Below are 24,932 nucleotides of genomic sequence, written 5' to 3' on the forward strand. Positions count from 1 at the left end.
TATATATTTCTTTTGAAAAAGTGTTCATAGTTCATGCATGAGGTAATAAAGTATGTCTAACAATAACATTGTCCTTTGAAAAGAAAACTAAAGAAGTACCCTGGTTGTACAGTATTTCATTTTTATTATTTTTCTTTCTTCCCATTTCTTATTCTCTATATGTAATATAGTACGTCACACGGAAATTCATTGCATAACTATAAAAGAGACGTACAACTGAAAAATCCAAAACAAAGGCAGCAACAAGCAACAACCTCACCAAACACACCATTTCCTCACGGCATTGCATAAAGCGAACTTCACACTGCAACCATCTTGTGCTTGCTTTTCTAATATATTTAGTATTTACACAAACCTCTGCATTTCTTCGCCACGGACAATTCAGTTCCAAGAAGGAGACCCGGGAGCAGCAGGAGGGTAATATCACTTGTGATAGTGACCCGACCCGGGAAGGGCAGCCAGATTTTTTTTTTGAGGTGGCATGGGGGACCATGAAAAGTGAAAAACAAACACCAGCAGTTTTGGGCATTACATTGAATTCTGATGATGTGATGACAGCTTTCCAATTTTGGCATTTGCATGGACCCCCTTCACAAAAAGACGAACCATTCGCATGGCCATCTCTCTCCTTATCCTCCCCACACTCGTCCATTCCTCACCACCAAACCCTAACTAACCCTTGACAGATCATGGCGAGAAGGGTTGTGAGAGGGGGAGATGATCCAAGTAGTGGAGGAGGAGTGGGTCGACTCGCATTGAGAGAGGAGAGTGGTACACTGAAACTAATCCTTTCTGTGAGGTGATACAAAGAAGGAATGTTCTTCTCCGATGACTAATCCTCTTTGCTCAAGGACCCTTTTCCTCCATTACCGCTGCTTTTTCTCTTCCATGTTTTCTTCTCAAGAGAAAAAAAAAATGGTCAGTGCATGAGCAGTGAAGCTGAAACAAGGGAATAAATCAGAAGGGAAGTACTGGGTTTTTGTCAAGATGGATTATGATAAGGCACCTGCATCCTCGGCTCCTCTATTGTGCTATGCCAATAATCTATCCAAATCAAAAGAAAGTATTAATAAGGATTTACTGGGCCAGGAAGAAGATTCCCAGTTCTCCCAACATCAACTAACCTGGCGACCAACCCTTTCAGAGGTCAGTACCCAATCTCGCTCTTCTACACTTCCTCGTTTATTTCGGTATGGCTTTTACAAGGATTTCCATGTATCAAAACTTGTGTCTCAGGTGTTTGAAGAGATCAAGCAGCTTTATTCCATAGCTTTACCCATGATTATCACGGGCCTGCTCATCTATGGGAAATCAGCGATATCGATGTTGTTCATGGGGAGACTAGGGAAGGAGGCATTGGCAGGTGGGTCTCTCTCAATTGGCTTTGCTAACATCACCGGCTACTCTGTCATCTCTGGCCTTGCCATGGGCATGGAAGCCATCTCCTCTCAAGCCTGCGGAGCCAAGCAGTGGCCTCTCATGGCCCAAACACTACAGCGGACAACTGCAATTTTGGCTTCTGCTTGCATACCCATCTCCCTCTTGTGGCTAAACGTGGAACGCATCCTTCTATTTTGCGGCCAAGACCCAACCATGTCTTCAATTGCTTCCACCTACCTCGCATTCTCTCTCCCTGATCTCCTTTTCCAATCCCTAATCAGTCCTCTCAAAATTTACTTGAGATCCCAGAACATCACTCTCCCTCTCATGATCAGCGCCTTATTTTCACTCGCTCTCCACGCCCCCATCAACTACTTCCTCGTCTACCATCTCGGCCTCGGCATTCGAGGCGTGGCCATGGCCGTGGCTGTAACAGACCTCAATCTCCTCGCAATACTCCTTCTCTACCTCTGCTTTTCCGGGACATATAGAAAATCATGGCAAGGCTGGTCGCTCAGGTGCTGCTTTGATGAGTGGAAGCCAATTCTTATGCTGGCCATCCCCAGTTGCATATCAGTCTGCTTAGAGTGGTGGTGGTACGAGCTGATGATAGTCCTTTCAGGGCTGTTATGGGACGCGGCCGAGGCAGTGGCCGCCATGGGAATTCTCATACAAGCAACTTCACTTGTCTACATCTTCCCTTCCTCACTGAGCCTTGCCGTGTCAACACGTGTCGGGAACATGCTAGGCGCAAACCAACCTGGCAAAGCCAAAGTCTCAGCTCTCGTTGCACTCTCCTGTGCCATCTTCACCAGCTTCATCGCCATGTCATTCATGACAACCATGAGAAACGCTTGGGGACAGGCTTTCTCTGCAGACAAAGCCATTGTATCCTTAACGGCCATGACAATGCCGGTGGTGGGGCTCTGTGAGCTTGGGAACTGCCCACAGACCACTGGCTGTGGGGTCCTGAGGGGCAGTGCCAGGCCCACTCTTGGCGCCAACATCAACTTGGGCTCCTTCTACGCTATTGGTCTGCCCATTTCAGTGCTAATGGGCTTTTTCATGGACATGGGCTTATTGGGTCTGTGGTTGGGCCTTGTTGGAGCGCAGACTGTGTGTGCATTAGTCATGCTGCTTGTGACTTTGAGAACAGATTGGGTGGCACAAGCCCACAGAGCCAGAGCGCTCACTGGTATCTATATGGACTGCGAAGTAGGAAGTAAAACCCCCGAAGAATTAATACCAGTCAAGCTTGTGGATTACTAATTAAATCAATTATGTGTCTTCCTTTCGGCTATATGGAAAAAGGCCTATGTTGTGGTCTGAAAGTTTGTTTGAGGCTGCCATTTAGGCCCAGGTATTTGGCCCCTTTTCCTCTCCATACACTCGAAATTCAGGCCCATCGATCACCTTGAATAATTAAAAAACTAAGGTTGAAGGGAAGCCAAAGCCATGATTTCTTAGGAAAAATATCCATGTGATAAACATTAAACAACTTTTTGTAACAAACAATCATCTTGACTTTGATGACTCAGTTTTAATTCAAAACTTCCGATTTTCTCCGTATCCAATTCAAAAAGGCATTCTTACACGGGAAGAAAAGCTTTTAGTCCGGGTTTGATATTTTGAAAGATATTTACCAGCATTTTTACTTTTCTTTCATCTAAATTCGGCTCCCTTAATTTGATCTTTGGAAAGATTGAGAGAAAAAAAAATAAAAAATGCTAGTTTTCCTTTTTCTTTTGTTTGATGTGAATACGAGAGACATGGGTAGATTAGTGGTCCCGATTCGTAGTAAGATGCCACAAGGTCGGTGGAAATGATAGAATAAAGTTACATAAAACAAAGAAATAAATGTAAAGAAGATGGGAATATAAAGGAAGTGCATGTCAAGTTGTATTGCTCCGCTAGCAGATTCGGTTCTCCACCGCACTTCACTCTAAATTAACAACACCCACACCCACTACTGCACCCTACCACCTTTGGCTTCACAGTATAGCAGCGAGCGGTGGAGAGAATATGGCGATTATGTGTTGCATTCAAGCGCATCCCAGCGCAGAGATGACAGTGGATGAATTCAAGGCGTGGCTACGCCGCTTCGATTCCGATCGCGACGGAAAAATCAGCCGGGAGGAGCTGCAAGAGGCGCTCTGCAGCCTGCAGGTGTGGTTCGGGTGGTGGAAGGCGAGACAAGGGATGAAAGAAGCTGATACCGATCACAGCGGGCGTATAGACAATACCAAGGAAATGGAAAAGCTGGTGCAATATGCCCAACACCATTTGCATATGAAAATTTCTGAGAACAATTGGTGATTGATTATTAATCTGCTCAACCACTGGTTTTATGATTTGTGTTTGGGTACGTAATATCTGTGGCTTTGAGGGTGGTTTGATATATGTTCTCATCTTCTTGTGTGATTTGCGTATATAACTTCCCTTCCCCAAAAACAATCATATGTCGTAAGCATATGTAACTAATAAGTAATAACTATTGCTTTGATATGTAATAATAATGTTTTCATCATCAGACCTCACGGTTGAGGTATTTTCATGCACATCAACTCTGCGTATTTAAATTATTAATTAGATCTACCTCAAATTGCCCGCACGTTTCACCAATCAAATTTTGATTGAAAGATATCTATACCTATACATATATTACTTTTCACTTTTATGGCCACCTCTTTAATTCTAGTGGAATGTTGAATTTATCGTCATATAGCTCAGAGACTCTTTTAAGTGGGTCGTTGCAGGCTATAATCTCATCCAGGAGATACCCTTTGTTCTTGAAACTAATTGGGTGCACTAATCAAAGTTCAAAAGGTTCCAAATTTTCCTGCAATTAATAAAAGGTCAATCAATTGGGGCAATTGGGGGTGTCTGGCCTTTTAAGTTTAAGTGCATGTTCCATATATTATTGGCATATTACTTAGTAACTTAAAATTTTTAAGTCAAATTAATAATTTAATTAGACCAAGATGAATAATGTATTATGAAATTTTTAAATGTGAAGAGGGTGGTAGTTTGACAGCTTTGGCTTATTACCTAAGGGTTCAAGCTTTTAATTCAATCAATATATTATAACAAATGTTTTAAGTTATTCTATGATTCTTTATGCATATGTTCTTGGAATGGATGAGGATGCATATGTGGGTCTTAGCTCATAATCTTTATTTGCTTTGTTGATTGACTAGGGTGTAGATGAGATAAGGGTGTTATTTTTTTGTGTATCCTTCTTTCTTTTGTGGCTTTAAATGTCTAATATACTTCATGTATTTTTTTTTGTGCACGTTAAAAATGTTACAATTTCTCTCATTTATTGAAGCCGTGGGCTGATGGTCTCTGAGATGGGGGTGGTAGAGGTTGGAAACTTAATTCAAATTAGTATGATATACATTATTGGCTTAATCCCTAATAAGTTTTTATTTTTTTGGTTTTTGGGTCAATTGAACGGATCGTACGAGGATTTGACCCATAAATCATAACTCTGGGCTGGCCCATGCCTGCTTCCAAGGCTAAATCCCAGCCAAGTCATGGTCATCATCCCAACTCCAAGGACAGTGCTTCTTGGTATTTAGCCAGAGCCCATCTCTCTTCATCAATCCACTAAGGTCCTAGTTCTTCCAACGGTAACAAATCAAATGAACTCATGAATCACGCGATGATCTTCCACCAATCCAATAACACCATCATCATCTCTTGTCCAAATATTCAAAGAGACTGACACGCACACCGAGCAATCAAACCAGAGTCAAGTGGCTCGTACACCTCCGTACGCCTCGACCCAATTGACCACCCACACTTTGTTCACGCGGGGTGACGGAGCCAGGGTCTGCTGAAGATGACACTGGGATTAATTACAAAGCTTGAGTCTTCTCCCCCCCTCTGATCTGACATTGGGAACTGATCAAATTCAACAGATACACAAATCAATAAACACTATATAATACTCAGTATGTTAGTTGTTTTTTTAATGATAAACAGTCCATAATGCTCAAGGTTTTGCTAACAATATAGGAGACCAAAGCAGAGACAGCAACCTTAGACCAAGCCTAAAAAGCCTTTCGGCCATGGGTTTTGACTGGTCTTCATATCCATGGAGAATCCACCACGTGTCATAACCCCATTTGATTTACCTGTTGAAAAAAAGTTAAAGCATGTGAATGACAACGGTGTCCTTTCTGTGGAAGTTAAAATTAAAGACCCCAGTCCACCAGTCCAGACCAGTCCAATCCAGTCCCCTTTATTCTTCTCACATGTCCTCAAAACCTACCATTGCCCTAAACTATTCTCCCCCCCTATCTCTCTTGTCCGGACCTGGGCTTTCAATGGGTAGCCTCCAGGCTGCAGACATTGTCCAGATCCAATATAAAAAATGTGAATCTAATGGCCTTTCTCTGATTTTTAGATTCAAGTGCACAATAATTGGACACCCTTCCCAGTCTATTATCATAGATTTGGTTTGGAGATATTGGAGATACAGTGTACCCCTATCGCTGTTGTCCACTTCAATTTGTTCTGGCTCTCTCTTGGCCAGCCTGCTTTGTATTGAAGCAGCATCCTCCTCACCCCTCATTTCGTACCCTTCTGCAAAAATTCCCCATGTTCGCAGTTGTTTTGATGAGTATCTTTCAAGTTACTTAAAACCCGTTTCCATCCCTAGCAACTTCATTTGATTTGAATTATCTAAGTGTCGCACGAATGGATTATGGATTGCTTAAAAAACTTGGGCGGATGAGTTCTTTGTCATGGAAAAGGGAAGATGGGTTCACGTGACCACGTGATATCCTTCAATATTAACATAAAGGAATAGCTTCAAAAGAGATTAGACTCATGATGACTTACCCACTTCACCACCCAAAAATGTATGTTAAATGGAACACTCCCCACTCCAACCTATTCAGTTTTTTTTATTGGTGACAATATTTTTAAAATGGAAGCAAGCCCAGATCACGTGGCCCCTTCGATGCGTCGGCATCGCCAGCTCATACACTGCCGATAACTTACAAGTCAAAGCACGGTCAACCAGGCCAATGCATGCCGACCCCCTCTTCTGGATTCTGCCACTGCGCTTCTTGCTTGCTTCCCAGTTTTCTCTCTCTCTCTCTCTCTCTCTCTTTCTTTCAAATAATATTAATTATTTAGCTAAAAACATTTAAAGCATTTTTACCTCTTTTAACAAACACAATGCCCCCCAACCCCGCCCATTAATATGATTCCAGTTGTTTTTATTTTTTATTTTTTTTTTATGCCAGCAAAGGGAACAACTGTTACCATACCCCCAAAGCCACCCATCAATTCTTCATTTAATCTCTGTTGTAAACCATTAATGGTGGCCCCACCAAATATGCCCATATGAGAACATCTTGGTTGATATATATATATATATATATCTATGACATGTGAATGCATGCATTCTTCACCAATAAAAAAATGGAGTTGAATTGTTAGCAGAAATTAATTATACGTGGTCAAGGGTGATATCTAGATGAAAATATCAGTTTTTGCGGGCAAGTTTCATCTGGGTTTCCAGATAAGCTTCTTGGAAGTTGGGATTAGATATGAAGCAAAGGCAGTAGTGGGGACGTGGTAAGAATTGTTTAAGCTTTCGGGGTTTAAAATTACACCCACCACCCACGGGTGGTAGAGGTCCTCAACTAGTGGGAAGCAGGCGCAGCGAAACTTCCCGGTTTGTATTTCCAAGAATGGTCATGGATGAATGCCAATTAACATGTCATGACAAAACATCGCGTCATGACATGACATGCATGAAGTCAAAAACATACATTAAGCTCACTGCTTCTTTTGATATAAATACAAACATCTACTAGTGGGGTTGTAACAGTGGAAAGAGGGTGGGGGTCTGGGGTAGAATTTATTAGTCTTTTCCATGTTGTTTTGAATGCCCATGGCATGTTTAGACATGTACAACTCCGAGCACAAAGGTCTTTGCGCTCCAATGAGCCCCAGAATCTCTTTCTCCAATGATTTTGTTGAGTCCCAGCAGATGATCAAGCACGAAAGGAGCTCCAGGGAGGCTCCAGTGTCTTCAGACTTTGAATTCTCTGTGACCAACTACTCCATGATGAGTGCTGATGAGCTTTTCTTCAAGGGTAGGTTGCTGCCTTTTAAGGACAATTGCACCAATCACTCGCAGAAGACGACCCTCAGAGAGGAGCTTCTTGTGGTTGACGAGGAGGAAGTTTCACGCCGGCCGCCCAAGGGCTCCACCAGATGGAAGGGGCTTCTGGGTCTCAAGAGAACCCACATTGGCTCCAAGAAAACTGATAAGACTGATGGGCCAATGGTGGAAGGCAAGAGGTCTGTTTTGGTTCATGAAGAGGCTCATGTTGGCAAGACCTCGACACAGGTGAGTGTAATAAAATGAGGTGAAGAGGCTTCTTGGTCTCTTTATAGCTTTGCAGTTTGATTCCATCTGCGCTGGTCTGATTTTCTTTCTTGGTTGTTGCAGGAAATGTTGAATGATGGAGGGTCAAGTTGCAGAGACGTTGAGTTTAGGACATAATGATGCCATTATGGATGGTGATGGATTTGTAGAGGGTGGTGGGCATTTTTTCGGAAGTGAGGATGGATTCTTCTAATTTTTAGCGGAGGTTTGGATAAAAAAATTTAGAGGCCATGCTGATTTGTATTAGCTGCTTGATTTCAACTTTGATTCATCTTTCTGATGTTGGTTTAGAGTCTCACTGCTCTTCTTTGTTTCCCTTTTGGATCTCCTAGTAGTCGGATGTTTGGCTGTTTTCTGTACAAAATGTTTGCAGTTGAAAGAGCCTCTGTTTGATGTTTAGCACTAATATTCCCTTCTTCGATCATGCTGCTTAATTTGTATCTTTTATTATTATTATTATTGACTGAGACCTCTCATTCTTTCAAGAGGTGAAAAAGACCTTTTCTTCTGTTCTTTTTCCTCTTCTTTTGGTCTTTTGCGCACATGTGCTTGTGGCATTGTGTGAAAGTCTGGAAGAGAGAATGAGATGAAGATCATTGCACCGTTCAGAGCCAACTCCCCAAATGATTCCAGGGTTTCATAAGCCTAGAAGGTGGTAGTGACTGGTGGTACCCTTTAGTTCTTGGGTATAAGGAGGAGAATCAAGGACTAGGTAGATAGGGTTTGAGCGTGGATAGTTTTGACAGGTGGTCAGCTGTCAAGATGACAGCTAAGCCATAGCTGTGCATCTACTAGAAAATTGCGCAGTTTTAAGTTTGGATCTGTGGCATAAATGAGCGGATGGTGCAGTCAAGGTCTATACATCTCAAATGGTCAGACAGTTAACTTGGTGTAACCTGGATGGCCATGATGCCATCCTTTCAAAGGAGAGCCTCCTGCATGCATCTCTGAAGCATGCACATGTACCTGCTCCACCAATTTACTCTTTCGTGGCTGGGCCCAAAGCCCTCTCTTTGGAGTAACTGACCATAAATTTTTGGTCTTTTCGTTTTTGGGTTGGGGCTGTTGCTGATCTTGCTGGCATTTTCAAACTTGTCCCAGATGGCTCAGGGTAAGAATTTGGAGTATTCCTCTTTTTAATTAGCCTTTTGACTACTGCAAACTGCAAAGGGCTATCTAATGGGAGGCAGAAGCTGGAGTCTCCACTAGGGTTCAGGCAACTTAAAAATGGAACCATCCCCCATTGCAGATGGCCCACTATATCCATACAAATGTTAAATGGAAAGCAAGCAATTAACTCTGGTTCATCTAGGTTTTATAATTGGTTCTGCTCCCATGCTGAAGCAGCTTTATAAGCACCCAATGGCCCTAGTGCATAACAAATCTCCCTAGGCTCTTAATTTATTTCACTCAATTGGACCCAAATTGTGTTTACGCTGGATTGCATGATTTGCAATACATTGTTTATGAAGCGACTTTTGAGATACAATATAGTAATAATTCCTTCCATCCATATAAATGTTAGGCAAACAACAATGCTGCCCGGAAAAACAATGGTTGAAAAATCAACCCGGCATGAGCTAATAAAATTGGAGATTATTAGACCCTATGTGAGCCTGAGGATGAGTCAAGGCCCGGTATGGGTTGTTTCAGTGTGTAATATAGTTTTAAATAATTCAACCCTAAGAAGAATATAAATGAGTGGAATGTGGAACCATATAAATAGGATTAACTTCACTTCTTTCTAATAATGAAGTCCTTGAGAAATTACAACATGCCTAGAATGGCAGTTCTGCACAACTACATTTTTCATGAAAGTAAGGGGTCAGCAGTTTTATAAAACACAAGCAGCCATAACCGAGGGATACAAAATATGGAGTTGGAACATAACAAATGGCACGTTACCAGGGTGCGACAATCTCTTCTTGGAACCTGATTACATGGTTCTCAACTGCTTCCTTCAGAGTCTCTATATCAGCATCCATCCTTTCAGATGCTGCTTTTAGTTCCATAAGCTTATCTTCGAGATCTCTCATCTCATCTTCTGCATGAGCTCGTTCGATTGTGACCTCCATGTACTGCCTCGAGTACATGGCACCTTCTGAGTCAAAGGCAAGGCTCACAAGATGGTCCAGTCGAGCTTGTAAAAATCCAACGTTCATGCCCAGAACCTCAAAGGCTTTCAAAGTCCTCTCCCAATTTGTAAACTCAACCCGAGAAGTAGTAAGCTTGCAAGCTCTCAGGGCATCAGCAATCTGAACTGTCTGAGAAATAATTTCAGCAATCAACCTACAATTTAAGCCCTCGACAATTTTCTCATGAAGAAATGCATTCTGACTGCAGCAAAGCTCATAGTACTTCGCTCTAGTATCTTCTGGGAGCTCAGAATCAATAAGCAGCCCATCCACCAAAATGTTGAAATTATCAAAACTTATGTCTTTGAATTGAACTGCAGGCTCAAAGAATTTGGAACCTTCCAAAACTTCTGAACCATTCCCTTCACTGTCATTTTCAGATTGTTCTCTCTGCATAAGGTTAGGAATTGATCCTGTCTTCCTATTCTTCTTTTGGAAAACAACCAGTGGAAGAGATTTTGAATGCTTCCTCTTTGAACTTTTACAAGCAACTGTATCCAGATCTGCAATTACTTTTTAAAAATATAAAATGCAAGGGAAATGGAGGAAATAACAACAAATAAAGTTAAAAAAAACAAGTCCTCTGAGATGCATGGGTGATATTGGAATTACCAGAGACTGCAACCAGCTTGCCAGCATCATTTTTTGTATGAGTGTCCAGTTCTAGAAGGCCAAGAGCACCATCGACTTCAGTCAAATCATTAGCCCTTATTATATACACCTACAAAAGTGAGAAGCTAGATATAGATGATAGATAACTAAATTCGCTAATAATTTTTCAGTATTACCAAAGAAGAAATCCAAAATTCTCAGTTTCTTTCCTCCCTCTAAAGGGCTGTTTATTTGTCCATCATTTTACTTAAATAGTGAGATGCAACAGTTAAACTAACTAGTCAAACAAATTCCACAAGGGAGTTACTCATAATCCAGTCTCCATCACAAGTCAACTGCAATACAAGGCCGGCATTCATACCAAAACAAGATGATGCTTAGTAAAGGCATTTGTACCAAATAATCTTCATCTAATTGATAGTGCAAGTTAAAACCTTGTGTACCTCATTATGTTGGCATAATTGATTGAATCATGTTAAATCCTCTTGTGCCTTTAATATGAATGATTTATAATTTTAATTTATGTTCTTGCTCTAATATGTTTGACTTAAAGCTTTCGCTTGCTGAACAAATGGTATTAGAGCTTTTTCCAGCACACATCGTATCAAACCTTCTACTAACACAAGTGGTATTACCCAATAAGTGGTACTAGGGCTTTTCAAGTGCAACATGAATTGTTCTTGATATTTTCCCAAACAACTTCTCAACTCCAAATTAGTACCTAATTTAGCCCTAAATTTGCTACTCTGCTTACATAAACTATATGAACTTTTACATGAAAAATTATACTTAGCCTATATATGTCTACATACAATAGAGAAATCCTAGACATCTATTAGGTCATGCTTTTATCTATGGCAAATTTAACAAAATCATACATAGAAAATATATCAACCTAGATGCGACAAGTAATTCAAATCCTCACCTTAAATGAGGTTGGCTCAACTAAATGGAAGACCAAAACATCTCCCTCAAGCAACTTGTGATCCATGGAAAACCGTCTCCACCCAGCACTTAGTCCCGTCTTGTCTGCGATATATTTAATCTGACATGCTGCCCCACTTTCATCTTCCAAAGTAATGATAACATCCTTTTTTGGTAGGTGCATATCACAGAATGGCCCAGGAAGCCCCTGCTACGACAAAGTTGGTGAAGACCACTGCTCTACAATATAGCTATTAGCCACAATCAAATTCAGATGTTTTTAACAGCACTTACCATCCAAAAACAACTAGACACATGTGATCTGACCAAAACTTTCACAAAGCTAGGGAATTCAGGGCCCAGATTTGACTGAACCTCCTCTGCTCGAATCAGAGCAGATGTCTTAGCTTTAAGAGGAGTACATGAGCCATCAACTGCAGCCTTATTTCGTTTACGGCTGTAAAGAAAGCATAGAAATAGTACTGTTATAGAATAAATATACCATTGCTGAGTTTGGCTGTTCAGGATTGAACTTGATTTGGATTTTCAATTTCTTGGAATTTAAAATTCTTGATTTCGTGGTGAATTTGTTATTATGGGCATGGGATGTGTATTTAAATCTAGTTCCAAAATAGTTGTTATGCAAGCCAACCAGCCCTACAGTGGATTTGGAATTGAGGCCTCCAATCCATACAACTGGTGCAACCTAAAGAATGGACATGATTGCAATACATAGAATGCTTTGAAGATATTCCACCAACCTTGCAGACTTTGGTGAATGATCAGATGCCTCCTGTTGAACAATGTATCAAATTTCACCATTAATAGAGCACTCAAATTTGTAAAAAAAGGAATAATGCTATTAAATCCATGCCATTACTCATGGTACTGATTAAGTCAAACTGCAAGTATAAATGCAATAAAACAGAGAAATATCCATATCATTGGTTTTGGTCCCAATTAATCCAAACAGGCAAGAAAAACTGGCCAATAACAAGAATAAAGAGAGAAATAAATGGGAAAAGCAATCACCAGTCCAATGAGCTTCAACAAATTTCAATGAAGGAGATATTGGCAAGAATTACTTCAAACTAGGATGTGTAGGGCGTAATTGGAAAGTGAGGCAGGGCCAAGCGAATGAATTTTTCCATGGGGCTGCCATGGTGAATGTTTCACATAACTTTTAAAGCAAAAAATGCCATAAAATAATTGTTTCTATAGATAAATGTTATGATTAATGTACAATGAAAAAACAAGTTTTCAAGAAAACACCTCATCAAGCAACTGATTTAGTAGAAACTACAATGGAAATAACCAAAGCAAATATAATTTCTCTTTGAAAGTCAGAAGATTTTTTATTTTCCATTTGCAACCAAGTCATATAAGCACCAACAGATAGAAAAAACACCTAACTACATAACAGCTACTGATTCTCAAGTCCAAAAACAAATTGAGCACCAAATCACTTTTGTCCAATTGTTTAGCTAGCAATTCACATAAAAACAAACACAACATCAAATTACTCTTGCCCACTGATTCTCTACTTCCCTTTGTTCTAATTTTCAATTGGGATCCACAGGCGGACAAGACTGAACAAAGGACTGCAGCTTGGGTTTCAGTCTTTCCTGGTGGTTGGCCTGCCTAGTAGTAGGGATGGGTTTTTCCTGTTTAGTTTATTTTTTCTTGGGTCGATTTGTAAGAAGGGAAGTGGGCAGTGGTTTCTGCCCTCCATTGATGCATGCAGATGGCATCACTCTACAGTCATCAGAAGTAACCCTTGATCATTAACTTCACACCCATTTGACAGTCTTGAACTCATTCAAGCATCACCATCAAACCATGCTTATTCCACTCATATAAGACTATGTAAGCATGCCTAAAATCAAAAGAATGTGTTTCTAAACTCATGAATGCGCTACAGGGTAAGGGGCTGAAAATTCAAACACCATGGATGCCATTCCAGGAATGCGGATGACTCTGAAAGAATTGTCTAAACATTTCTATTGTACAAGAAGATGAACTGGAAATCAAATTCTTTGTTTTATAGTTGAATTCTCATCTTCTATTTCTGCTCACACAGCTTCTGGTCCTTGCAAATATTGAGAGAAGTACAAAGAAACAAATTAAGGAAATGAGTTTTCTAAACCAAATCAAGAAGAAGTCTCACGTGCTTCAATTTGAAAGTCGAACGCCTCCTCTTGATCCCAAAACCCTTCTCTTTTTTCTCTACACACTTTTTCTGTTTAGTCTGCCCATTATGAACCAAAACGTAAGCTTTCAATTAATAACGAAAAAACCGATGGTCAATCGATACCCCCGTTTGGTTTCTGAGATAAAACGATGAAAGTAAAAGAAAATGAAAAACTTGAACTAGGTCGAACTAACTCGAACAGTTTCATTATGCTCACTAAGAGGAGTTCTGTTTTTCATTTCTTCGGCCACCAAAAAAAGTGGGGGAAAAGATCCAAAGTTCAATTGTTTCTTTTCTTTTCCTACATTTCTCAGCAACCAAACAGGTTACGGAGAGAAAGACTGAAAGAGAGACCCGAGTAGAAGACTTGAGCTTGATCTTTGTTAGTGACTGCGGCGTGGAGGGAGCGAAGGTCCGCACAGTCTGGGACAATTGAGCCAGAGTCACGTCTTCTTCCCTGGACCTTCGGCTCTCCCGAGACGACGCCATTCTGAACACTTCATCCTCCACTTCCTGCTTAACAACATTTTGATCCACGCCCATTACCGAGCCTGCAACACATCAGAACACGTCTCCCATTACAGATTAGCATTGAAATAAAACCCCATAAAAAATGGAAAAAAAAAAAAAAACAGAAGTCATATTAGGGCAAATTACCGAAATTTTATCCTCAGATTCCGAAATGGCGTGCTTTGTGCGTGAATAAAAGGCTTGTCTGAACTCTGAAGCCCTTATGGGTTTATTACAACTTACAACCAATTGGGGCCACCTGGTGCACACGTGTTGTCCAGTCACAGCGTCCTCGCTTCCCTGTTTGGTTCGATAGAAAATTTGGGATTGGAGCGTACAATGGCTGAACCACGGCCCACCCAAAACTTTCCTTCATATTACTAGGCTTTAAGATGTGTCTGGCTAAATCTAAATAGATGAAATTTAATTCGAATCAAGTAAAAAATTAGGTTATATTCAGTTCCATAAAACTATCAAGAAAGGAAAAAAATTCTAGGTTATAAATCTTTCCAAAAATAAAAAATAAAAGAGAAAAATGCAATAAAAGAAAATAAGGAGGAAAAAAAATAGTGAAAAAAAAAAAATAAAAAATTATTTTTATATATTATTTTAAATTTATTTTATTTATTTAAAATTTAAAAATAAATAAATTTTTTATTAATTTTAATTATATTTGATTATATATATATATATATATTTATAAGATAATCAAATATGAAAAAAATTATTTTTTAAATATTTTTTTTACTAAATTTCGAGAACCAACATGAAAAATGATTTTCTTATAAATAATATAAAAAATATATAATAAAAAATAATTAGAAACTTGTATTTTTTTTAAATATTTTGTCTTTATAACAAAAAGTAAAAATAAATAAAATAAGTTTGAAATAGTCTATAAAAATAATTTATGAGCTTTATTTTTATTTTTTTATATTTTTCCTTGAATTATTTGAAAACCAAATATAGTTTGAGAGAAATGGAAATATTATTGAGATATAAAGTGTTGCTTTTAATCGGATGCCACTTTTCAAGTTTAAAAAAGAAAAAGAAAAAAGTGATTAATAGAATAGAAAAATCCATTATAGAATAAAAGGAAATGTTTTTCGTTTTTTTATCATTAAATTTGATTTCCACAAAATTTTATATTATAAAAATATATTATTTATTTTTTACCATAAAAATATATAAATTATTTTTAATATTGTTTCTTATTAGAGAACATAAAAAATACATTCCAAGTAAATTTAAAATAATTTAAATCAAATTTATACACAATAAATAAAATAAAAAAAGTTTATAATAAACCAAATAAAAATTGGGATAATTATGCTTATGGATAAATAAAGGGTCTCAAGTGTAATAATATGTAAAATTCAGTCAAAAAGTTAGTAAACATTATAATTGAGTTAATCGATATGATTTTCTCATAATACCGATAATACTCAAAAGATACGAAAATTATATAAAATAAATTTATACTACGTGACGATATTGTACCATCTATAATGCACAAGACTGAAATTAAAGCTTCCTATTTGATATATTTTATGTTTTTCTTGTATGGGCATTTCCCAAATTTTGATATATTTTTCAAGAACTTCAATTGATACATTCAATTGATTTTCAAATTTTGAAGTATTTTCTTCTACCATTTTGAGATCATTTTCCATTCTGGACATACTTTTACTAGAACTACTTCTACAAAGATTTTCAAACAAATTTGACATTTTGAATTATGTTTTCTTTGTTGAGAAGATGAATATGATGCACAGTAAGTAAGAACAATTACATAGTGAATTTGAAATTTGAAATTTCATTTAAACTAAGAACATATACAAACTTTTGCTCAAAAGGCCTCTTCAAGTCAAATTCAACCTTATGTGGATAAGGTCCATATATTGAAGGTACAGGTTCTTGAACCTTTTCAAATCTCAAATTCTGGGAAACTAGATCTTTCAAAATTTTTTGTAAAAAGTAAATATTTTCTTCAAAACAATCTAGATAAAACTCAAAAATTTTATGAGTTTATTCTAGTTAACATAGATTTTGTAGAGATTTCTCACTTTCAGAATGAAAGTTCTACAGATATTTGTTATTTAAAATGTAAAATTTTCAAAGTGCTTACTCACAAAGCGTGGGGTCAGTCTCCTGATACTCAGTTTGTTTAACCCTAGTCTAGTTAAAGGTTTGATTGCCACCTGTATGGCTCCTATATGAAGTATTTTGAAATTTTCTCTTTTTAAAATTTCTATGTCTCTTGGTTTGAGAAGTTCTATAGTTTCTGTTTGTGATCCTATAGAATGTGTATTTTCTGACACTTTGATTTTGTAGGTTGCTAGAATCCTTCACCCTGATACTTTTCCTATTATAGAGACAGATGCCTGTAACATAGGATATGGTGGTATACTCAAACAAGATTTTCAAAACAAAATCTCCATTATTCGATTTCATTCAGGAATATGGAGTGGACCCCAAGAAAATTATTCAACAATCAAAAAAGAAATTTTAGCTATTGTTTTGTGCATTCAAAAATTTCAAGAAGATGTTTTCAACAAAAAATTTCTTATTTGTGTTGATTGCAAAAATACAAAAGAAATTCTTCAAAAAGATGTTAAAAACATTGTTTCAAAACAAATATTTGCAAGATGGCAGGCTATTTTGTGAGTCTTTGATTTTGAAATTGAATTTATCAAAGGAGATTCAAATTCTCTCCCTGATTTTCTTTCACGTGAGTTTTTACAGGAAAAATGAGCAATTGTCTGTGTGTTCCTGTGTCCAAGGCTTTGGAGTTTTCTTAAGCTTAGCAAACAAGGGTTTGATTGTGGTTCTAAGGTTAGGATAAAAGTCTAACACATGATTTAGACTTCCTAAAAACCTTTGAAGTTGGGTTTTGTCCTTGATTTCATCAGGGAATTTACTTCCAAATTCTATTGACCTTTGGATAGGTTTGATAGTACCTTGGTAGATTTCAAATCCTAGGAATCTAATCATAGTTCGGAACAATTTGATCTTAGGGGCAGAAATAACAAGACCATTTTCTTTGACAATTTTTTGAAAAGTTTCTAAGTGTTTGAAAAGTTGTTCTAACGAATTTGAAAATATAAGAACATCATCAATGTATACTAAGGAGAAATTAGTATAGGGATTGAAAATATCATTCATTACATTTTGAAATTTTGAGGGAGCATTTTTTAAACCAAAAGGCATCACATTCCATTCATAATGTCCAAATGGAACAGTAAATGCAGATACGAAAATTATATAAAATAAATTTATACTACGTGACGATATTGTACCATCTATGATGCACGAGACTTTTTTTAACTTTAAAAAAATATTACATTCATTAATTTTTATAAATAAATAATTAATATTTGGATATAAATCAATAAGTGCTTATATCAAATATTTAATTTTTCTAAGAAAAGCACTTTCAAACATAATTCAGACTTCCTAAAAACCTTTGAAGCTGGGTTTTGTCCTTGATTTCATCAGGGAATTTACTTCCAAATTCTATTGACCTTTGGATAGGTTTGATAGTACCTTGGTAGATTTCAAATCCTAGGAATCTAATCATAGTTTGGAACAATTTGATCTTAGGGGTAGAAATAACAAGACCATTTTCTTTGACAATTTTTTGAAAAGTTTCTAAGTGTTTGAAAAGTTGTTCCAACGAATTTGAAAATATAAGAACATCATCAATGTATACTAAGGAGAAATTAGTATAGGGATTGAAAATATCATTCATTATATTTTGAAATTCTGAGGGAGCATTTTTTAAACCAAAAGACATCACATTCCATTCATAATTTCCAAATGGAACAGTAAATGCAGATACGAAAATTATATAAAATAAATTTATACTATGTGACGATATTGTACCATCTATGATGCACGAGATTTTTTTTTTTTAACTTTAAAAAAATATTACATTCATTAATTTTTATAAATAAATAATTAATATTTGGATATAAATCAATAAGTGCTTATATCAAATATTTAATTTTTCTAAGAAAAGCATTTTCAAACATTAACAAAATGCTTTTAACCATTCAAAAATCACCGCAAAACAAACTCTTCATGTGTATGTGAAGCACTTTTTATTATTTTGAGTACTAATGTCACTTGGACATATTTGAAAACAAAGGGGTACCTGTACTAAGGCCATAGTATGAAATTTTGGTATACAACCTATTATTTTCTATTTCTACCTACAATTTTCCTTATAATTGTTTTTACTATAATAAAAGTAATTTTAATATTTTAAACGTTTAAGTATGAGTGTGTTTTATAGTGTTTTTATTCGAAGTATTTTTAGAGTTCGTTTAATAGTGATTCTGTGAAGTGTTTTTAACTTTTGTAATATTTAAAAATTTTCATAATTCAAATATTAAAAATATTATAAATATTTCTTATAATTATTATCAAACATACTTTTAGTGAAACTGTTTTTAAAAGAATTACCTCTCAAGTGTTTTTTCAAAAAACACTATCAGTGATTTTTTAGATTTTCAAAAGTGTTTTTTAAATTTTACTAAAAGCTCATTTGATAGTGATTTTAATAAATGCTTTTAATCTTTTTAATACTTAAAAATTTTAATCATTCAAGCCTTGAAAATACTAAAAACGTTTTCTAAAATCATCCTCAAACATACTCTAAAAACTTTTTTTTTTATAAAAAAAAAACACTTCTTAAATTTTATTATCAATCGGAGTATAAATAAAAATCTCACTTCCAAAATTATTCATTATTGTATTTTACATTCAAAATACTATTTTTAAGCTTTAAAAAATTATTTCAAATAATTATAATTGAACAAGTGATATTTTTTTAAGATGATGCTCACGTATTATACCATTTTTAAAAACATTTTTTAAAAATACTTTCACTTGTTTGGTGGCTTCTCAAAAACAATTAAAAACAAATTTTAATTATTTTCAAGAATAAAAATTCTATTTAATAACTCAAATTAAAGAAAAAGAAAAGTTTTCTAAAGGTATTCTAATGTACTATAGAGAATAATTTTTTTTTTAGATCTTCTCTAACTTTTAAATTATTGCCTAAAACACCTAACAAAAAATAAATAAAAACATTTTAAATTCATTTTAGAATCCACATATTTTTAGAAAATAAAAAAAAATGCATTGACAAAAATGCTTTATATCGAAATATGGAAAACATGCGTCCAAATGAGCTGTTGTTTATCCTAAGAGCTGTTTCCTATTCCAAGACATGGGTTATGGGCAGAGTGCATTGCAGAAGACTCAAAGCTTCTGTTACAATCTTCCTCCAAGGGCAGACGACTTGGCGAAAGTTCCAAAACTTTCGTGCTGACCTCGTCGCCATCAACGGCGGCAACATTCTTAGCCTTCATTAATTCAAACCCCACAAAGTCAACGCCATGATCTTCTTCCATAAGAACTTCTCAAATGCATGCACGCACACGTCATGGATATCGACATGCTTTTGAGTTTTTGGTCACTGGCTATATTAAAATTTGAAGTTTGAACTTTGAACACACATAGTATTGCTCCGCAGCTGCACTTTGGGCCAACGATTTTGGGTTTGGATTAGATAATAGAGTTAGATACTGTGTACTCTGAAATAAATGTTATCCTCTGATGTTGGGTGCATGGTGATGCCCTGCAACCTTCACAATCAGCCATTGAAGGTGGGGCTGCGCGAGGGCTGCACAGTGGGCCCAATATGTAAACATCACGAAAGAAGAAATCAGAGAAACAAAACCATTTTTAAAAATTTTTCTTTTTAATCATATGACATCGTTGGTTTGTCCTGTTGTGTATTTATTGTTATTATTCTTTGTTCCAGATAGCCACCTGATTATTGATTTGGTTTGGGTTGCGAGTCTTGCTCTGCCTTTCGGACATTTTCTTGCATCTCACGTCTCATTCCCTCTGTCTGTAAATTCTTACAATTTGTATGGAAGGCTTTGATTCTTCTTATTTTCTTTTGGGTGTGGAATCTAATTAATGTTGGTGTTGTAGTTATTGTCGATATGGAAAGCACTTTGAAAGATTGGTTGAAGATCGTTTATGTGATTTTTGCATTCTGCTCTGCCTTCTCTTTGGGTGCTCTCAAAGGTTTCCTTTAGATTTTCTTTTGCAGTTTGATGATGGGGCACATGTCTTGTTTTTGACCTGTGATGCTTGCCCTTGATTGTTTTGGGTTAATTCTTCAGCTTTTATGGATTTTTCATTCCCTGTTGCAGGTATGCTCGTGGGTCCTATTGCTGGCCTGATTATAATAATTGGGAATGTTGGGGTGATTCTTGGTCTCTTCCCTTTCCATGTTACCTGGACAGTTTACACCCTTGTAAAGTAAATGCCTCTTCAACTAACCCTTTTCAGTTCTTTCAATGACCCTGTTTTCGTTTCTTGAATTTGAGTTTGGAGGTCTTTGGTTTCTCTGGGGTTTTCAATTTCTTATGAAATATTCCATGAACTGCAGGACTAATAGACTTGATGCACCCCTTAAGGTCGCTTTCCTGTTTGCTTTGCCAGTTTTATTTGCCATATGGCTGGCTCTAAGCATAGCTGGAAGTGTTCTTGTGGGAGTGGGCTATGGTTTTTTCACTCCCTGGGTTTCGGCCTTTGAGGCCTTCAGACATGAAAATGAGAGGTTCTGGCACTGCATTGTGGTAAGATTTCGAATTGTGGTCTCTTTACTTCTTGTCTTAGTTTCCTACCATCTCTTTGGTTTTTCATTTTTCTTAGGATGGAACATGGGAAACTATTCGAGGAAGTTGTACAGTGGTTCGAGACTATGCAGATATCTGCTACCATTCATACCCAGCCTTCTTGAAGGAGAGACGAGAATGCTCTAGTTCAGATGAGGTTCACACTCTTAGGTAATGGCCTCTTAGTTAGTGCTTAAGTTCTAAACCTTTTTATTTTTTCTAATTGAGAGGAAAGAAGAAAAATCATATGATCGTTTCATCATCCCTAATTTCCTTACTGAGAACAATGTAAGAAAAAAAAGAAGTTAGCAACAATGAAACCTCCCATTAATCTGAACCCAAAACAATTTCTTGGTAAAATTGAAGAAGTAGGTCTTTTTTTAAAAAAAAGATCTTTGATCTCTTCCGCAGTTTCTTGATAACAAAAATTAAAGGGGGTAAATATTTTTATGGGAAAGAACTAAGAAGTTCAAACTAACATATGTATCATACAATTATAAAAATGCAAAATAATGGGTAGATGAATGTGGCTCGGACCTTGTGAAAGCAGCCATTTCTTTTAGAGATCACTCATTGGAAGCTCTATGGCAGGTTGGTTCATGTGCCTGGATGTATCATTATTGGGATTTTGGGGCTTGTTGTGGAGATTCCTCTTTATACTGCAATTGCCATAGTAAAGAGTCCATACATGTTGTTCAAGGGCTGGCATCGACTCATACATGATCTCATTAGCCGAGAAGGCCCATTTCTTGAAACAGCTTGCATTCCTATTGCGGGTTTGACAATCATTATGTGGCCTCTTATTGTTATTGGGAGCATCTTACTGGCTATTTTCTCCAGTTTTTTCATTGGATTGTATGGAGCAGTTATAGTTTATCAGGTTTGATTGTACTTGTATAACAATATCCCATTATCTCATAAACTTTGCAATTTATTAGAATTGGACTTAGCCCCTTAGCCTCCATTTCAATGCAGGAAAAATCCTTCTGTAAGGGTGTAGCTTATGTCATTGCAATGGTTGCAGAATTTGATGAGTACACAAATGATTGGCTCTATCTCCGAGAAGGGACTGTCCTTCCAAGGTCATCATTTTTTCTCTTCATTCTCAAACATGTGCATTATCAGCCTGTTAAAATAGTGCTGCTAGAGCTCTGTTTCTTTTGATTTCTTTCATTTTTGACCATAGAAACCCCATTGCTCACAGCCAGGCCCCGGTACCGAAGGAAAGGCTCTCGCTCATCAGAGCTTTCTGTTGGAGCAAGTCTTAGGGCTGGAGGCAGACTCAATTTGATTTCTGTGGAACCACGAGGAATGCTTGTGCCAAGCTTAGCTCCTTCAAGATCAGTTAGGGAATCAATGCAAGAAGTGCAAGTGTTCCAGGTATGCTCTTATATCCTATTCATGGCGATTCTGTAAATATTCCATTCCAAAAATAGAAACAATTGGGATTTTTTTGGAGATTGGATGCAGTTATGGCAAGTGAGGTGACAGAGATCAGAGAAATGTTATACAGAGAACAACATTTCTTGGCTTCTGTCACTTGCCATTTTGTGGATATAAATCTGTCAATGATATAGCCGAAGTTGCCATCCACTTAAGAGAAAGATGTCTCAACTCAAAGCATCTGTAGAAATGAACAATTTAAAGGCCTTACTAAAACCAGTTTTATCACTGAATTAATGGAGCAGCATGCAATTAATCCCCTAGTATTGCTAATAAGGTAGGTTCCCATATCAATTGACTGGTTGTGTATAAAGTTAACGGTATCCACCAAGGAGCCTCTCAGGAATCAGGCATAAGTTCATAGATGGCTGGTGGCAGGTCCGGGGGCATTTGTTAGCTAATTTTGAATCTTGATGAATATGGCTTTGCTGATTTCATGTAGTTGGAAAAGAGCTTTGCTGGTTCTGGTTTCGGTTCTCTCATTGGTAATGCTAGTTATGACAAGATTTAAATCCCAATAACACTCTATACAGAAGAATCAAAATGGAACTAAGCATCTCTCTGAATTTTTCATTTTCATTAACAAGTCATCATTGCGTTTTGTTGTTTGACATGAATAAAAAGTTCGTTTTGTTTTACACAAAATACAACAGATATGGGAAAATGTGATGAGGAGCTGTGAAATGAGGGGCAAGGAACTACTGGATGCCAATGTAATAGCTCCAGATGACCTCTACGAATGGTTAAGTGCGAAGAATAGTAATGATGCAGCTATTGTTGGTGTTGGTTTGCCTTGTTATTCACTTTTTCAGAATCTCCTCTTCTCCATTAAATCTGGGTCGGTTGGTTTAGTGATGCTTGATGGCGTTGAAGTCACCAATCTGAACGTACCCCAGGACAGATTGATGGACTGGTTCTTTCAACCTATAATGGTCCTTAAAGAACAGATCAAGGTCATAGCACTTGGAGAGGGTGAAATAAGATATTTGGAGAAATTTATTATTTTTGGAGGCAATACCCAACGAATGGAGTCTTGGAACAATGGCAGTTTTGTACCTGAGGATGCTCTCAGAGCTGCTCAAATCCAGGGCATCACCAGAAGGTATGAACTCTATCTGCATCACCCCTGCAAGTAATTTAAGAAGGGAATGGTTGATTTTTAATCTTTTAAGGGAACCTTATTATATTTGACTATAATTTAGGTGCATTTTTTTATTTAATCTTTCCTGTTTCCCTCTCCTTCTCAGAAAGAATGAGGGAAAGGAAAGGAAAATGGGAAGCCATTTTGAAGCATTACCTTTTTCTTTCCCTCATTGTTTCTGAGGACGAAACACTCTTTTTTTTTTTTGGTTTTCATGTTGAAAGATAACCATCTTTTTGGTATTCTCTCCTGATAATGAATCCATTGGCAGGATGATAGGAATTGTAAGAAGTGTGTCGAAGTTACCCACATATAGAAGAAAATTTCGCAATGTTGTGAAGGCTTTGATCGCATATTCTTTTGAGAAGGACGGTACCATCAGATCCAGTTCAGCAAGATCTGTTGCCTCTATTTAATTTATGTAGGATGAACTTCAATTCGTGTAAATTATTTAAGGTTCTGACATCCATCAGGTTAGAATCATATCTTCATTGTAAATTTATAAGTTTTTTTGATCCTGAGTTCGACCGATGACTCAATGTAGCAATGTTCAATTTAAAGAAAAAAAAATCTGTTCCTTTACAAGAAGAGATTGAAATTCATCTTCCAGTAGTGCCCTGACAATGATAACATTTTGTCCAGTTGGTTGAATGATCAATTAATCTTTGGCTAGTTCTCTCACAGTCCAATAGCCAACAATCTGTTGAATCTGATATAAGCCCCTGAGGCCAAAAACCAAGGGAATATAACACAGGTATAACTGATACGTGACCATTCTTCCAAGGCCTTCAAACTCTCATAGCCTGAAAGTGGTTCCAGTTATAAATGTAGAAAACTGTGTCAAAACCAGTAACCACAACATGGCATTGAGGGGAAATTGCATCAACTGATTCAGCAGGATTAGGCTGGCAGAAAATACAATTCATGTATGGGAATTCGAGATGGATCGGCTTTGTGTTCTTGAACACATGGTTAAGAGAAGCGTACTACACGTATAGTCTCAGAAACTTCTCCCTCTAACCAAATTGTGTGCGGGCTTGTGATATTATAATTTACTCATTACTCCATTTCACGTAGATATTGTTTACTCTATATCCAATAGACTTTACGGTTTTAAAATGCATTTACAAAATTAAAGTAGAAAACCTTTTATAAAAAAAAAAATCATACACCCACTAATAGAGTTAGGATATGTATACATGCTCAAAAGAGTTGACATTAGCTAAAACCACTCCCAAGAAGAATCAACTTCCTGCCAAGGCCCTTTATTCTTTAAACCCAGTTGTCTTTTCTCATTTTTCGAGTCAAAGCTTTGAAGGCATGCAATAAACTATTAATTTGAATAGCAGCATATCATGTATTCTATGTATATATTCATGAGACGACCAACAGTTCTGGTTGTACACACACCAGCCGCTATGTCACCATGCCACATTTTCTGGGTTCTATTAACATTTCAACTGTAACAATAGCAATGCTGTCA

General features: G+C 37.0%; 4 protein-coding genes across 6 annotated transcripts; 3 read left to right on the plus strand and 1 right to left on the minus strand.

Annotated features, from left to right (window-relative positions):
• Nucleotides 1-13: 13 nt before the first annotated feature.
• On the plus strand, nucleotides 14-3,938 carry LOC100249236 (protein DETOXIFICATION 49). Its single transcript, XM_002277498.5, has 2 exons — nucleotides 14-1,146; nucleotides 1,237-3,938. The coding sequence occupies exons 1-2, from the start codon at nucleotides 988-990 to the stop codon at nucleotides 2,647-2,649; spliced, it is 1,572 nt and encodes a 523-aa protein (XP_002277534.2). The 5' UTR covers nucleotides 14-987; the 3' UTR covers nucleotides 2,650-3,938.
• Nucleotides 3,939-4,845: 907 nt separating this feature from the next.
• LOC100259450 (uncharacterized) lies at nucleotides 4,846-8,198 on the plus strand. The gene is made up of 2 exons (XM_002277452.5): nucleotides 4,846-7,753; nucleotides 7,856-8,198. The coding sequence occupies exons 1-2, from the start codon at nucleotides 7,286-7,288 to the stop codon at nucleotides 7,907-7,909; spliced, it is 522 nt and encodes a 173-aa protein (XP_002277488.3). The 5' UTR covers nucleotides 4,846-7,285; the 3' UTR covers nucleotides 7,910-8,198.
• Nucleotides 8,199-9,515: 1,317 nt separating this feature from the next.
• Nucleotides 9,516-14,507, minus strand: LOC100264623 (B3 domain-containing protein Os01g0234100). 2 transcript variants are annotated; one of them, XM_019221122.2, is made up of 8 exons: nucleotides 14,312-14,507; nucleotides 14,009-14,205; nucleotides 13,631-13,711; nucleotides 12,225-12,256; nucleotides 11,758-11,920; nucleotides 11,465-11,671; nucleotides 10,540-10,648; nucleotides 9,516-10,439 (listed from the first exon to the last, which is right to left on the minus strand). In XM_019221122.2, exons 2-8 carry the CDS (start codon nucleotides 14,195-14,197, stop codon nucleotides 9,694-9,696), a joined length of 1,527 nt encoding a protein of 508 aa, XP_019076667.1. In that variant the 5' UTR covers nucleotides 14,198-14,205; nucleotides 14,312-14,507; the 3' UTR covers nucleotides 9,516-9,693. The 2 variants fall into 2 exon arrangements, with proteins under 2 accessions (XP_019076667.1, XP_019076668.1); XM_019221123.2 differs by having other exon boundaries at nucleotides 9,516-10,430; nucleotides 14,312-14,504.
• A 5,436-nt stretch (nucleotides 14,508-19,943) lies between these two features.
• On the plus strand, nucleotides 19,944-24,051 carry LOC100242341 (uncharacterized membrane protein At3g27390). 2 transcript variants are annotated; one of them, XM_010654515.3, is made up of 10 exons: nucleotides 19,944-20,106; nucleotides 20,174-20,269; nucleotides 20,398-20,506; nucleotides 20,637-20,826; nucleotides 20,903-21,036; nucleotides 21,457-21,745; nucleotides 21,841-21,947; nucleotides 22,074-22,245; nucleotides 22,962-23,410; nucleotides 23,721-24,051. In XM_010654515.3, exons 2-10 carry the CDS (start codon nucleotides 20,185-20,187, stop codon nucleotides 23,863-23,865), a joined length of 1,680 nt encoding a protein of 559 aa, XP_010652817.1. In that variant the 5' UTR covers nucleotides 19,944-20,106; nucleotides 20,174-20,184; the 3' UTR covers nucleotides 23,866-24,051. The 2 variants fall into 2 exon arrangements, with proteins under 2 accessions (XP_010652817.1, XP_002277444.1); XM_002277408.5 differs by having other exon boundaries at nucleotides 19,945-20,085.
• The last annotated feature ends 881 nt before the right edge of the window (nucleotides 24,052-24,932 follow it).

Source organism: Vitis vinifera, chromosome 7 (genome assembly GCF_030704535.1).
Source record: "Vitis vinifera cultivar Pinot Noir 40024 chromosome 7, ASM3070453v1".
Taxonomy (NCBI): domain Eukaryota; kingdom Viridiplantae; phylum Streptophyta; class Magnoliopsida; order Vitales; family Vitaceae; genus Vitis; species Vitis vinifera.

Coding starts and splice junctions, on each gene's coding strand:
- LOC100249236 (XM_002277498.5), top strand. CDS start 988: ATGGATTATGATAAGGCACCTGCATCCTCGGCTCCTCTATTGTGCTAT. Junction 1,147..1,236: donor GGCGACCAACCCTTTCAGAG/GTCAGTACCCAA, acceptor CTTGTGTCTCAG/GTGTTTGAAGAGATCAAGCA.
- LOC100259450 (XM_002277452.5), top strand. CDS start 7,286: ATGCCCATGGCATGTTTAGACATGTACAACTCCGAGCACAAAGGTCTT. Junction 7,754..7,855: donor TTGGCAAGACCTCGACACAG/GTGAGTGTAATA, acceptor TGGTTGTTGCAG/GAAATGTTGAATGATGGAGG.
- LOC100264623 (XM_019221122.2), bottom strand. CDS start 14,197: ATGGGCGTGGATCAAAATGTTGTTAAGCAGGAAGTGGAGGATGAAGTG. Junction 12,257..13,630: donor CGACTTTCAAATTGAAGCAC/GTGAGACTTCTT, acceptor ATTGTTCAACAG/GAGGCATCTGATCATTCACC. Junction 11,672..11,757: donor TGTCTAGTTGTTTTTGGATG/GTAAGTGCTGTT, acceptor TTGTCGTAGCAG/GGGCTTCCTGGGCCATTCTG.
- LOC100242341 (XM_010654515.3), top strand. CDS start 20,185: ATGGAAAGCACTTTGAAAGATTGGTTGAAGATCGTTTATGTGATTTTT. Junction 20,507..20,636: donor ACAGTTTACACCCTTGTAAA/GTAAATGCCTCT, acceptor CATGAACTGCAG/GACTAATAGACTTGATGCAC. Junction 21,948..22,073: donor GAAGGGACTGTCCTTCCAAG/GTCATCATTTTT, acceptor GCTCACAGCCAG/GCCCCGGTACCGAAGGAAAG.